This window comes from Sturnus vulgaris, chromosome 1 (genome assembly GCF_052056855.1).
Source record: "Sturnus vulgaris isolate bStuVul1 chromosome 1, bStuVul1.hap1, whole genome shotgun sequence".
Taxonomy (NCBI): Eukaryota; Metazoa; Chordata; class Aves; order Passeriformes; family Sturnidae; genus Sturnus; species Sturnus vulgaris.
Genome location: NC_142243.1, coordinates 24,215,915 through 24,230,398, shown reverse-complemented (window position 1 = coordinate 24,230,398; position 14,484 = coordinate 24,215,915). Strand labels below are relative to the sequence as shown.

At 40.9% G+C, this 14,484-nt stretch overlaps 1 protein-coding gene and 1 non-coding gene across 3 annotated transcripts in view; one reads left to right on the top strand and one right to left on the bottom strand.

Moving 5' to 3' along the window:
* The window catches only part of CASD1 (CAS1 domain sialic acid O acetyltransferase 1), a 28,529-nt gene extending 26,167 nt beyond the window's left edge, over positions 1 to 2,362 (bottom strand). The window contains exon 1 of one of the 2 annotated variants that reach the window (XM_088161745.1): positions 2,210 to 2,362. In XM_088161745.1, coding sequence (XP_088017871.1) covers positions 2,210 to 2,342 — 133 coding nt within the window. In that variant the 5' untranslated portion in view covers positions 2,343 to 2,362. Of the gene's footprint in view, positions 1 to 1,409; positions 1,450 to 2,209 lie in introns of those variants that run through there. The other variant, XM_088161748.1, reaches the window with a different exon arrangement.
* Positions 2,363 to 7,907: 5,545 nt separating this feature from the next.
* On the top strand, positions 7,908 to 7,981 carry TRNAN-GUU (transfer RNA asparagine (anticodon GUU)). Its single transcript has one exon. It is a non-coding gene; the product is annotated as a tRNA-Asn (tRNA).
* Positions 7,982 to 14,484: the final 6,503 nt, after the last annotated feature.

Here is a 14,484-nt window from a genome sequence, read left to right as displayed (position 1 = left end):
ACATGTAGTGACAAAGAGACAAAAGGGAAAGTATAAAAGCACAACAAACACTGCAATCCTTTATGTGACATGGCCGGGCAACTTCAAACCTATTTGCAGCCCTACCTCATACATGCCCTGGAAAACAGGATAACCTTCTTTGGGATATATATAACCCTTTCTGATATAAAAATCTCGGTGTAAAATATCTTATGCATAAAACACAGTGCTTTCTTGTGATCATTGAAAATGTACTACCTAATTTCATTTTTTAGTTGGTACTTTATGTGTTATGGCACAGTAGCAATCAATTTACCTATTCAATAATTCCTAACATTTGAGATCCTTTAGAAGTTACTAGGTTTCTGTCCAGGCCACAGAAGTTTATTCTAGTTCATTATTTCTCATAGAGAAACTGTTTTATTCTTCTGCCATTTGTGTTGCCCTTTTGAACACACTTTCCAAGATCCATTATACCACTACTAGGAGTGGGTGACCAACACCACTGAGAATAAGTGAGGTGCCAGTGAGCTTCAGCTGTGTACTATCAGTCAAAACTTCTGGTTTTTTCATTACTTGTCAAAAGTATTGCAGCATTTCCTGAATTTCAACTGTTTGATACTGCTGCAGGTTTGCAGAATGATCTCTTATATAAAAGCACCTCTGCTTTTATCTATCCTAAAAATTTTTACACCTTCCTTTTCTAAACTTCTCTTTTGAACATTTTATGTTCACAGAAGCCCAAATTAGTAAGTCTATTTTCACTATGACTCCATACCTTTTAAACCTCCTACCTTTTAATACTTATGGGAAAACCTTTCCCTTGCCCTTTAATTGCTTCAAGAAACTAAAAGCCTGAGGTGAGAAAACTTGAAAGGTTTGTAATAATTCATACTCACTATATCAATTTACATAAAGGCCAGCAGATTCTCACCATTTTGTAATCTAAGACTCACCCCCCCCTCATTAATTCTCCCAGAATACACTGAAATTATGCATATTTTATTTTCCTTGTAACCTGCTTTATATGTCAGTCCCCATTTTCTCAGTCTTGCAATCTCTCTTTAAAAATTTGCCACCCTCCTCCTGTCTAGTTTTGTGACTCTTCTGCCTTAAGGAACACTGCACAACAGGCAAGTTCAATTACCTCATGCTTGAGCTATGCTAGAATTCAGTAAATGCTTACAAGTCTTCCAATTTAATACTAGTCCGTTTATCAGACTTACTGACATGCCAGCTAGAGGGTGAATCTAGGGAACTGCAAACATAAAGATCCCTACCCCTTTTCCCATTTCCACAATGAGCTGCCTCAGCCTCGTCTCCCATGAATGCTGGCAGCCAAGTGTTAGAACACGAAACCAGCTGCGCTACAACAGAGCCGCGGTCATCTCCCCACAGATCAACGTTTTCATTTACCCACAAAAACATACCACATCTTTTAGCGTGACACAGAAACAAGTAAATATTTCCTTCAGCAGCTCCATTTGCATTTACGGATCACGCCAAGATTCTCTGCTCCAGGGCCAGAACAGCCGTAGCGAGGAGGAGCGAGCAGAGCTCGCAGCGCCCCGTAACCGAGGTGTGCCCGTGCGCAGCCGGCCACGGCCACAGCCACAGCCAAGCTCGCTCCGTCCCCACAGCTTGTCCACAGCCGCCAACAACACGTGAAACCAAGCAGCTCTTTACGTCGCTTCATCCACCAAAGCGGCTTGGTTTCGTTATGTTTGAGGCGGTGGTTCAAAGAGTGAAACAATATATACCAAATCTCGTACCAATTAAGACTTTAACCACTAATTGTCAGGTAATTAGCCATTAATCATGCCGTACGGAAAAAAGTGACAGGGAAGAAGTCATTCTCTCCCACCGCAGCTTCACCTGCCACAGGCCGGGCCCCCGGAGCTGCGGAGCGCTCTCAGCGCAAACGCCGCAGCCCCGCCAGCCTCGCTCGCTCCCCTCACTCCGCGGGGCCTCGCCCGACCGCCGGGGCCTGCGGCGACCCCCAGGCCGGGCCCGCAGGGCCCCGCGGGTCGGGTCCCCGCTGCCGCTGTGCCCCAGGGTCGCATCCCTCGGCAGCCAGCGACCCGGCCCGCCGCGGCTGCCCCGGGCGGAGGGACCCGCCGCCCTCCCTGCGCGGCCGCGGTTCCCGAGCTCCGCCGGGGTGCACCGGGGCTCCGCCTCCCCTGCCCGGCAGCCGCGGCCCCCCGCGGAGCGCCGGCGGCCGCCCCCTCACCTCGGTAGCGGCGGGAGGCGGCGTGGCAGGCGGTGAGGAGCAGGACGGCGCCCAGCGCCAGCGCCTTGGCGCTCCTCACGCTGAAGTAGTAGTTGATCTCCCGCTTGCCCCCGGTGTAGGCCAGCGCCGCCATCTTGGCTCCTCCATGACAACAGCGTGCGATGGGGCGGGCGGGCGCGGCGGGGCAGCACTGGGTCCCCGCCGGCGGCCAACGCGGACCCCGCCGCTGCCGCCGTCCCCGCCGCCGCGGTCGAGAGCAGCCTCACACCCCGCGGCCCGCGGGGCGGAGCCGGCGCCCCTCTCGTGGTGCCGCCGCTTCCCCTCAGCCGCCAGCGGGCGGCCCCAGCGTTCGCCTCCCCGCCCCGCGGCGCCGTGGGGCTGCGGTGGCTCCCGGTGGATTCAGCGGGATCCCACGGAGCCCCGCAGCTGAGCGGGCGGCGGCGAGGCGGAAACCGCCTGGGGACTGTGCTCCGTGAACGAGGAGCTGGGCGAGGGTCTGTGCCGCGTACGGTCCGTGACGGGCACGGGACAGTGAGGGCTTCCTTCCAAATAATGAGGCTTTTAACACTTGTCACTCTTCTGTTGACAAGGAAATGGTCATTCCAGGCTGGGAAGACGCTCACTCCCTCTGAACCCGGGTAACTGTACAAGCAAGCTGACACACTCACAGAATCACAGAATCAATTAGGTTGGAAAAGACCCCTGGGATCATCGAGTCCAACCTGTGACCGAACACCACCACGACAACTGGACCATGTCATTAAGTTTAAGGAAAGACATGCAGTCTTTCCTTAAACACCTCCAGAGATGGTGACTCCACCATCTCCCGGGCAGCCCTCTTTTTTCTGAAAAAATTCTTCCCACTGTTCAACCTAAATCTACTGTGGTGCATCTTAAGACTGTTTCCTCTCATCCTATGGCTATTTGCCAGGGAGAAGAGGCTGACCTCTACATATTTAACTGGATTTGAGGGATGCATTAAATGATTGCTGAAATCAAACTTTGATAAGATTTACAAAAGGGAAATTATGCTCCTCCACAAGCAGTTATCTGAGCTGGGCAGGAAATCTGGGCTCAGAATCCAATCCCTCATCAGTGGTGGGGCTGGGAAGCTGCCACCAAACCCGGCAGGCCCCGAAGCAGGGCAGGCTGTCATGGGAGAGACATTTCCACAAAATAAAGTAACCATACATATACCGCATAAACAAATTTAAAACTGTTATAAATACATATTATGGTATTGGCTTTTTGCAAATATTAGGGTGGATAGTATATGTGTGGTGTTGAAATGCTTTTTAAGATATAGTTTTCTTTAGGACTGACATAAGCTGATAAAGTGTCTTTGTAGTAAGTGAGCTACCTGCTTGGTTGGATAACACCCAGTGAAGACACCTGCTACTGATGTACCAGTCACCAGCACCAACATATATATCTGCCAACATATAGGCTATACTTCTTTTCTATTCAAGTCTATCTGTTGATTCATTCACTTTTTCAGTATTCTTTTAAAACAATAAAAGCACTTCACTATTTTAAAGTGTTCAGGTTTATTCTCTCAGGGAAAGAGAGAGAAAAATGGTACCAAGTATACAGACTAATAGGTACTTGGCTGTGTTTTTCCAGAAAAACACCAACAAACCAAACTAAAACAATGACAACAACAAAAATCCAAACAAGTCAACCTCTCAGTTCTAGTTGTAGTAGGCATTCTTTTACTCCATAAATGAAAAGTTCTCGATACAATATTTTTTTCACCTGCCTCATTAAAAAAGCCAAGAATTTTCAAAGCCTTCTTACTATGAACAAACCTTATTGTTTGTTAAAATATTCCTGTTAATGCTTTAGTTTTTTGTCTTCATTTCATAGTCACTTTACACTTTTTAAAGCAACTTAAACACTTTTAAACATATTCTCTAGCTGGAATATTTTGTAGCTTTTTGCATTGTTGCTCATTAATGATTCTTTAAAGTCTTATGAACTATATCTTTCCTGCAGTCATTGACGACCACAGATACTCTTCTTCACTGTTTATATAACATTTGTTCATGAACAAGTGTTTCACGAGACTTTTTATCCAACCAAAGCATATTTACTTCAGCCTGTCTCATCCTGCAATGTAATTATGTTAAGTTTGAGGGCTATGTGGAAGGTCTGCAAAGTGCATTTATGACCACGAGTGCAACTCCTCAAAACTTACCCAATTTACTGGTGTTACTTTCTTTAAGCAGTGTAGGTGCAGAAAGCATAGGGTTCTGCCAGAGCTCCTGGGGTGTTGATTCAGCTTCTTAGTTAGGGTGGTTACAATGCTTAAGCAATAATTTATTATTTTATTCTCGAAATAAAAAAAAAACGAATTCAAGTCTCCACAACAAGATTCTCTTTGGCGAATTTCAGGAATCTTTAACTAAATCATCTTCTTTCTCTAAGAGACCAGCAAGAACTAAAATGCTATCAAAACAACTATACTTCTGTTTATAAATATCTCAGAAAATTATAGCCCTTAGAAATAGTAATTCTGTCCTGCAGCCTTTGGAGGGCTCTTTCAGAACTGCTGCCTGCTGCTGCAAGTCCCTGGGCATTCCTTACTTGCCATTAAGATTTAACACTGATCTACAGTAATGCCTGAAAACTCCACGTGTGGATTTCAACTGTGCTATTTTAGGACTGTACAAATACATGCTGATACTGTTGCATGTTGACTATCTTAATTAAGATAATCCCCCTGTGTATATTAAATATTTATATGGATGTGAGCAAGACATCTGCTTTTGCTTCCTTGCTTCTTTGGAGACATGCTTAGGTGTTTGATAATTGATATCCCCTTCATTCAGTCAGAAGCTTTTGGCTGAAGTGCTGTGAGTTAGGAAGTGGTTTGCATGCATGTGGTCTCACTTCTAACAGGTTCCTTCTTGTTTTTCACAAGCTAATTGAATTTGGCATCGTGACATATACCTAAGCAATTCACACCAAAACCACTATGTATAAAAGGCCTGATAGAAAAAGCTAATTAGGGATTGCTAAGTACCCTATAAAGCCAACTCCAGACATGAACTATTATTAGCCAGAAGCAGCTTTGTAAATCATGTACCTTCTTTATGTCTGCTGATCAACTTAGTGTGCTGGAAGTAAACCAAAGGTCTGCTAGCTCTTCTGATCAGTCAAACCTCAGCTTTTGTTTTGCAAATGCTACAGCTTCCTGTTGGCTTTCTGCTTGTTCTGCTGAAAGCATCAAGGGCCGTCAGTGGAAAGGGAACACTTAGAGCAGCCACAGGGAGAAGACCCAGAGAAAAGTGTTTCCTTTGAGAGGCAGAGGAGATGTGACACTGCTGTGCATGTGGGATAATGTCTATGAATATTAAAGGTAAAATGCCTCTGGAAGAATTTCACATTTGTTTTTTCTACAGTATAGCCTTGGGTTAACTGGATTAATTACTTTCATAAGAGGTTTTATATGGTCACTAATGACTGATGCTGTCATTACTGTGGTTTTTGGCTGCTCTATTTCCTCTATGAGTCAATCTAATAACAGTCAGGAATGAAAGAGTTCATCCCACCTAATTCCACTCACTCATAGAGAACCAATCTATTTTAAACTAATCACCCTCCCTCTGTAGAACTGAGAGAGCAAGTAAAGTGCTAATTTACTTGTAAGTTAGAATAAGGTGAATAACTTACCATGAAGAATGGTGGCTTTCTGTTCAATTTCAAAAATAAATTTATATTGGACAGATGTCATTTATACAGGTATAATTCAGATGAGGTAATTCTTCTTTGAATGCTTCTTGACTTTGCTTGGCAAGCTCAGCATAAATGGAAGGAGAATTTTGTGCCATGGGTCAAACCTGGCATGCACATATGAGTTTGCTGATAAACTGAGTTCACAGGAGAGGTCCGTCCTCCTGTTTTCAGCATTACAGGCATGTGTAGCATCTCAAGTTGGAGCTACTGTCCTCAGGCAAAGGCACAATGTAATCACAAAGACTGGGAGTATGTAAGATAAAGTGGCTACTGTAGTATAAAGTCAGATGTCACAGAGAGCTGATATTTAATATTCTCAGTCAGAGGAATAGTAGAGCATTCTCATGTGATATTTTCCCCTTTGAGTTTGTGTAGGTTTATAAGAGTGTAAATAATTTTTCACAAGTATTTATAGCAAGGAATATAAGCCCCAGAGCTAGGAAAAAAATTATCACTTACCTCTAATCTTGAAATTTCCTAAGGAAAATGATCATATGTTCATAAGGAACACACTGGGTTTGTTTAATATAATAAGTAGAATATTCCCTACATTAACTTACAGGTTTAGTGTTGACTAATTAATTGGTAGGTCCTGCCATACCCCAAACCATATCACTTCTTAATTTAAATGTTGCAGCACTGCCAGATTGCTCTGTTCAAATTTTAATTCCAGAAATAAAGCTATATTTCCAAAGGATTCCTGGGCGGTGTAGTATTTTCAAGTACAGCTTTTGCCCGGGCAGCTTTTGAGTACCTCCCAAATGGTGGCATCAGACATTTTAATTGCTGTGTTTTCAGCCTTATAATGATAATCAATTTTCCTCTAAGAATCAAGTTTCCATGTGGCATGTGTATGCATGGTAACCACCTATTGCAAATATTTGATTGCATTAATGAAGAGGGAGTACGAAGTGTAAGAAGACTTTTCCTCAGTGGACTTGTTCAATCAAGCAGTGTAGCATGAGTACTAAATTTGTAGCCAAATGCTGAAACAAATATACCCTCAAACCTGTAAGATCTTGGAAATTCTATCAGAAATTACTGCTTTTACAGATTTCTAATTTTGTAACAGTCATAAAAACAGTTTCTCAATAGTTTGTACTAAAATCAGACTGATATTAAGTAATTATGAAATCACATGTTCAAAAGCCATATTTAGCTTTATCACTAAGACAAATACATCTGCTGTTCTATATCATGGGCCTTAATAGTATTTTCATTTCAGACTTCTGTGGGTCTGCAACAAAGATAGACCAGATGAAGACAGAGAAGGGAAATGGGCAGATTGCAAGTATTTAAATAATCTGTCCCCTTTCATAAAGGATAGTCAAGGGGCTGCACCTTTCTGCATCATGGGGTGTGATATTGCTGTGCAGCGACACAGTCCTGAGAAAGGGACTGGGACCCAGCTCAGCTCACTAATACAATTTTTCTTTCAACTGCTTGCATTTTTATCCTCAAAGCTTTGTATCCATCAAAGTAGTGGGTTAAGAATTTTTGATTTAGATGAGTTTTTTGGTATGCAGGTGTAAGTCTTTTCTATTTCCCCCCCTCTTTTCTTGACTCCTGTTTGAGAAAAAATGGCACTCACTGTTAGTTCCTTGTCAAATTGAGTTACTCTTTTTTCACGAACACTTTGTTTCATATTGTTCTTTTTCTGATTCTTCTTTGTGCTCCCTGTTGTGCCTTCTTAAAATTCAGAATTTTTTATATTTACAGGGCAGCCTTTGGGAGCCTACACAGGGACAGTGCAAGCTTTGCTGTGTTTGTGCAGGATTCTGATATTGTGCAGCACACATTCCTTCTGGCTGCCAGCAATACAGTTGCCATGTGATGACCGTGTTCTCTTTTAGCATCTCTGCACTATATCCCTGCTAGTTGAAATCAATGTTTTTAGAAACATAAATTTATTTTGGGTTGGAAAATTATTTTTTCTTATGAAGATTCCAATGCCAAGGGAGTCTCTGTGGCGCAATCGGTAAGCGCGTTCGGCTGTTAACCGAAAGGTTGGTGGTTCGAGCCCACCCAGGGACGTGTTCTTCCTTTTCCTCTGCCATGGCAGGGGGTTGGAACCAAATGACCCTAAGGTCCCTTCCAAACCTAGCCGTTCTATGAAATTTTAGAAATTTTGAATTCTCTGTTTAGCCTCAGGTTCACTGAAAACCTAGTTTGCTGAAGTATCGGCAATGGATTAACAGATTAAAATATTTCCAGGTATCATTACTTAAAAATGAAACTGCATATAAATGGTTTCATTTTAGCTGAATATTGCAACGTTCCCTATTCTGTCATATTTGCTTGTCTGTATGGTGCTCTGTTGTGTTGCTTGTGAGCTCTAAAGGATCTGTATTATTTTATGATGTTGAAATATAAACATATATATACAAAATATCAACACAGACTACTGTGCATCTCAGGTTTAGCAAAGATTAGTCTTTTAGGAATTAGTAGGTAACAGAACGGTTGTGCCATTTCCAGGAATTTTGTGTAACTGGGGAGCTAGAATTTGCAGGAGAGCTATTGTTTTTTGCTTCTAGCTTTTACTCTCCTATGCATATACACTTTAATAATTGATCAGATGACTGGCAGGTAGATCTAATTCTTTGCTGTGTTGTTTTTTCTTATGCTTTAAAAATAGTTGAATGGAAAGGTTTAACTAACAGTGTACAGATTTCTCTAAAGCCCAAAACCAGAACAAATCCATATGTGGTGAAACCACTGGAGCCCATTATCCTGCAGCAGCTTTCTTGTGGACTCTTTTTCAAGAGCTGTAGTGATAGAACAAGGAGAAATAAGCATAAATTGAAAGAGGGAGAATTTAGGTTAGATATTAGGAGGAAATTTTTTACTGTGAGGGTAGTTAGATGCTGAAACACGCTGCTCAGGAAGATTGTGGATATCCCAACTCTGGCCATGTTCAAAGCCATGTTGGACAAGGCCTTGAGCAATCTGGTGTAGTGGGAGGAGCCCTGCCAGGGGTGGTCAAGACTAGATAGCCTTCACCCTCACCCTTTAAAATTCAATGATTCTATTTTATGAGCCTGCCCTTCTCTCACAGAGCTGTCTTTCCACAGACCTGTCTTCATGGTACATGCAAAGCAATTTGGAAATGGAATAAAAATCCCAGTTGATTTTCAACATTCTAGATCCAGATCATATCAGATAACGAATTTAAAATTTATAATTTTTTAGAAGGCATGCTGTCCTAAATTTCAGAGTTTCAAGTTCTAAAAGGCTGTGAGTTTAACCAAAAAATCTATTAAACTTTGTAACCATACAAAGAAAACAGATGAAGGAGTCAGTAGAAATCAATGCAAGTAGTCTCCATAGTGTGTCTGGCAGTGTATTTTCATGTGAGTGGAAAACAGGTAAATGAGTTGTCCAGACAAAGCCCACATAAAACAGCTACTGAGCTGTTGTGTATGAGATTTCCACAGTATTTATGTAGAGTTAATAGAGAGAATGGATTTTTAGGCTAAGCTTCTGCAGCAGAGCAGTAGAGTGTAGGAACATTGCTACGGACCAAGAAAGAAGGTGTGAGAGGAACTCGGATAATCCACAGGTCAATCCTTGGCCTATAATTTTATTAGCAGGGTATCACACCTGAAATGGATACCCAAGTCTTATTACAACAAAGAGATCTATAAGGTAATATTGTATATAGGGCCAGAGAAACACTGCCTTAAACATGAGCAAGGTGTTAGAAGCAGCATTCTTACTCTTAGATGCGCTTGTCAAAATAAATATTTAATGGCTAACTTGCAGGAGGGAGGTATGGGGGTATGGGGGTAGGAATATAGTTCCTGAATCTCCAGGAGAGTCGAAGTTCTCATACTCCCAAAGCAGCTGAGGGCATCCCAGCACTGGAGGAGGGAGATGAAATGATGGTTCCTCTCACCTGGAGCCAGACAAGGACACTGTCATCTGTTGGCATAAACCACCAGCTCATCTTGCACATGGTTAATTCTTAACCTTAACTCTTAATCTCTCCAGAAAATTGGAGACTTCTAACTAAAAGAATAGTTTAAAAAGTTACAGAAACTCTATGAAATAAAGTATTTGAAACTGTACTCCAGAATCACATATGGAACTGAAAAATTAAAAAGACATATTGTATCTGTCTGTATCTATTGTACCTATCTCTTGTATCTATATGAGAATTAAAGTAGATGAGAGAAATGAAGTAAAAATGTAATTCTACTCTTTGTCTACTGTGAGGCTCTTCGTGGGTGTGGTTTGCTCTCTTTGCTGTTCCTGAGAAGAATAAGCAGAAGTCCTTTGGATCTCATCACAGAATCCGGGGAACCAATAATTTTGGCTATGGGCAGCTTCTGTAGGAATTGAGATTTTAGATGACTCTGGTAAAGCAGATGTGATATAGAGGCAGGTACAGACAGCCACAATAGCAATGGATGTTCTTTCAAACTGAGGAATTAGTTAGTCTTATTTCCTGTTAAATGCTGAAAGATGAAAATAAATTAGAAGGTAGCTCATTATTAACTAGAAACAGTAATGAAAAACATTTTTCCTAAATTAAGTCAGGCTGTGTTTGAGTGACTCCTCTTGTCACATTGTTGTAGAGAATATACTGGGATATATTTGGAGCAGAGACTTATACCTTGAGATGCTAAATACCTTAACCAAAAAGAAGTGGCAAATCCCTTTGGATAAAATTGCCCAGAAAAACTTACAATCGTTATGGACTAAGGATTTCATGAAGAAAAAAATCTGTCCTTTACACTACTACATACAGAAGATAATTTCAGATTGACAGAACCTGACAACTAAGAGAGTTCATGTTATTATTGTTATTATAATATTATTATTGTTGTCATTATTATTATTATCTTTTTGTTCCCTGAGTGAGCCTGCAGTTTGCTGCCAAGAGCTTTCCTGTTTGGATGAGTGTTCTTCTCATATGTTGGTGCATATTTAGGGTGAGTTCTGATGCTGATGTCTTGAAGGAATGGCCTATAGGATAGTATTGGCACAGAAGATTTTGACAGCAGCAACCCTGAGATTAGCTCAGTTGCTTAGAGCATGGTGCCAATAACACTACGGTTGTGGGTTTGATACCTCTATGGGCCATTTACTTAAGAGTTGGACTAGAATCCTTGCAGATCTCTCCCAGCTCAGAATATTTTGTGATTCTGTGAATGACAGTGAATTCGGGAATAAAAGCCCTAGACAAACAGACTTCAGGGGCTGGTAATTAGCGTGTGAGTCAGCAGGTGGTGCACAACGCCTATAAAAATCCTGGAGAAGAGAACTGCTCTGCTGTTTCATTGTATCTTCAGAACTGGCATTTGGGAAAAGTTTCATTTCACCCGAATGTCCAATTTTCAAGCTTGAATGCAGTAGGATACTGATAATAATTATTGGAATTCATTATATGTATTTAAAATGCTTATGTTCAAAATAATAATCAAATAATGTATTTCTTTGTTTTGATAGTTATATTTGCCTTAATGAGAATCATAATTTCCTGAGCAGTTGGAGTGTCTACACAAGCATGGATTCATGTGTAGGAAATTTTGCTCATGTGATATCCAACCACATGTTTTCCAGGAAAGGACAAATGTATTCCAGCCTTAGAATACAGACATAATTTCTTTGTTTATGAACTGAAGATTGCATTCATTATGCATCTGAGAATAATAGGGGAGACCTATAGAAAAATAGTGAATTTCTAATAAGCTCAGGATGAGGCACGAGTAAAGCTAAATGAATCAAGGATTACTTCTGTTTGCATGTCTAATAGCTTTATTTAAGCTTGCTAGTATCTCATTGGAACTGGATATATGATTCTAATACTGTAAAACTGCATCAAGAAAGTGGTAGGAAGGCAGATTCTAGGAGATCCTGTCTGAAACCACTCCAAGAAAGTAATCAAAAGCCACATCAAAAGCTTCTACTTAAACCTGACTGGTGGAAGTGTAGATATATTGTCTGTTAATGCTTTGTCACTCACCTCTATTAAAGGATATTTGTCTGTAGCACAGTATTTGTGTTTTAGACTGACGAACTCAGATCCTGAAGATAATTGACAGTGGCTTGTGTTTCTCCTTATGGGGCTGTGTGGTTACAACTTCTCCTTCTAGAACCGTGCTACATGGTTTGAGTTTCTTTTTGCTCCATGCTGGTCCCATTGATGGTGTTCTCATTGCCTTTAGTTTTCACTTACTTAGGCCATATTAATGCAGAAGCACATGCTACAGAGAGCCCAATGTGCTGCCAGCTGAGCTTGCTGCAACAGGAAACTCTGCATGGATACAAAAAGGAATATTTGTACTGGAGACATTAGAAGTCAGCTTAGATTAATCTCGTCCATCTGCTGGGGAGATGGTGTAAGAGAAGCTGATAGACAGAACATATTTATTGATCACACAGGTGAGGGTCACCACTCCTGCAGATTCCAGGGAGGAAAATGGTCGGAATGCTGAGTACTTTGGTTTGCACAATTGTATCACAACTGAGCACTCACAGTTGTCTCTCTACCCAGCTTTACAGAACTTCTCCAGCAAGAAGAAGATTCTTCTGTTCCGGGGCAGTACAGCCAGGGCTTGCTGCAAACTTTGCCTTTCACTTAGTTACTGCAACAGCTTTCCTTTCCTTCCAAGATTCATTCTTGTTACAAATGTAAATTGTAATCTATTGTTTTAGCTAATTTATGCTAATGCTCTAGATGTATTGCTGCTGATAATGAAATTCTCCAAAGATAATGCTTATAGGGAGGCAGAGCATTCCCAAAAATAATTAAGATTACTTTACAAGAAGTTTATTCAACATCTTATATTACCAGAACTAGACAATATTAAAGCTCTCTGCCCTGTCTGCCATTTATCTTTTACTTTCAGCTATGATCTTTGAAAGACATAGTACTATATATAACATAAGCTAAATACTTGATCATGTAATAAGTTCTGATAAGACGAAAACCTGCAAGGCAGATTGAATATCTTTCCAGTGCTAATGAGGCTGGAATTTGTGAGGTAAAACGCTATGTATTTTTCCAGGTTTAATTTCAAAATGAGGCTGCTTTCAGTGCAAAGATCTGAAAAAACATAATTTGGATGTTATCAGTGAGCTGATAGAAAGAAAGTGGTCTCTGCCTAGGAGGACATGTCATGGAAAATAGATCACAGAGAGCAAATAAGAAATCAGAAGATGACAAAAGGAGACAGTTTTTGCTAGGTGTAGTTTCCTTTCTAAACTCAAGCGTTCCTTTAACTGTAGTTTGGGGCTTTTTTTCTCCCCAGGCAACAAAGGTCCACCTCCCTATCCTAGCAATAACCTTTGCATACTTTCTAGTGAATTGCATAACCTGAGGGATGAAATTTTAGCTTTTCAGTCCTTGTAGGAACTTCCTGTCTTGTAGTTAATCCATACAAGGAAAGTCTTTGCTGTTTTCAAATATTGAATTACTGTTTTTACAACAACTAACTTATTTTGAAATGGTAAAACAATGCCTAAAATAATATTTTAAGAATCATCATGGTCCAATGAGTAAATGCAGGTATTTAACTACAGTATGTTCTACTCAGTGAAGAAAAAATGAGCTATGTTTCATCATGGAAATTCCCATTTTACTAATTCAGCACACAGCTGCAGGCACATAGCAGCTGCACTTAATATCATGTTTTGATATTTTCCCTATTTTCCTTAATCAGTTCATTGCAAGTGAGAACAAAAAGAAAAGTCTTTAGAAACAGATTTTAGTGCTTATTCTCCCTTGCACCGTTTGGAACTACCTTCAGACTCTCAGCTGCTAATCTTTGGAGTGGTGCTTTCTTCAGGTTACAGGGACTTTATTCTGGATATTTTATTCATGCCTCTCTTTGGGGTTCTGGCTAACCATCTCACCTCTTGCCTTATGTGCCTTTGCTGTTGTCTTCATGGTCCTCTGTGGGTTCTCTCAAGCACTTTCCCAATCACAAAAACATGGCTGTTGGAATTGCAGTTCATTTAGACTTTTCAGCAGTCTTCCAAGAAGTCTTCTCAGAGAAGTCTTTGCTTCTCATGGTGGTTTGTGTGACAGTAAACTATTAAGGTTAGCAAAAGTATAAGGTTCTGTGTCCCATACACAACTGAAGAAACTGAAAGGGCCTAACAAACACTGATCTTCCTGACAAAACAACTAAATTTGAGATTCTTGGCACTTCTGCACATCCTTTCTAAAGTGCACAGGCACAGTTCTGCTGATTACAGCACAGCATCATCCAGCACAGCTCTATCAACAGCTAGGAGCTTTCTGTCCTCAAGTGAGATACAGAAGTTTCACTTTCCTTCTACCTTTAAGTGAGATGATGATCCTTCTTGCAGCCATTAATCCTACTTAGTATTTGGAAAAAAGGAAGGAATTATTTCTGCTTCTGAACTTCTTATATTATGAGGCACAGAGTTACTGAGTGATTTTCCTGAGAACTTCTCAAAAGTTAGTGTTGAAATAAAGAGTCAAGTAGACAATCACACCCTTAAGAGAGTTGTAAGGAAGCTTTTAAGGCATTAACACAATGTTTTATAGCAATGTGCTAACA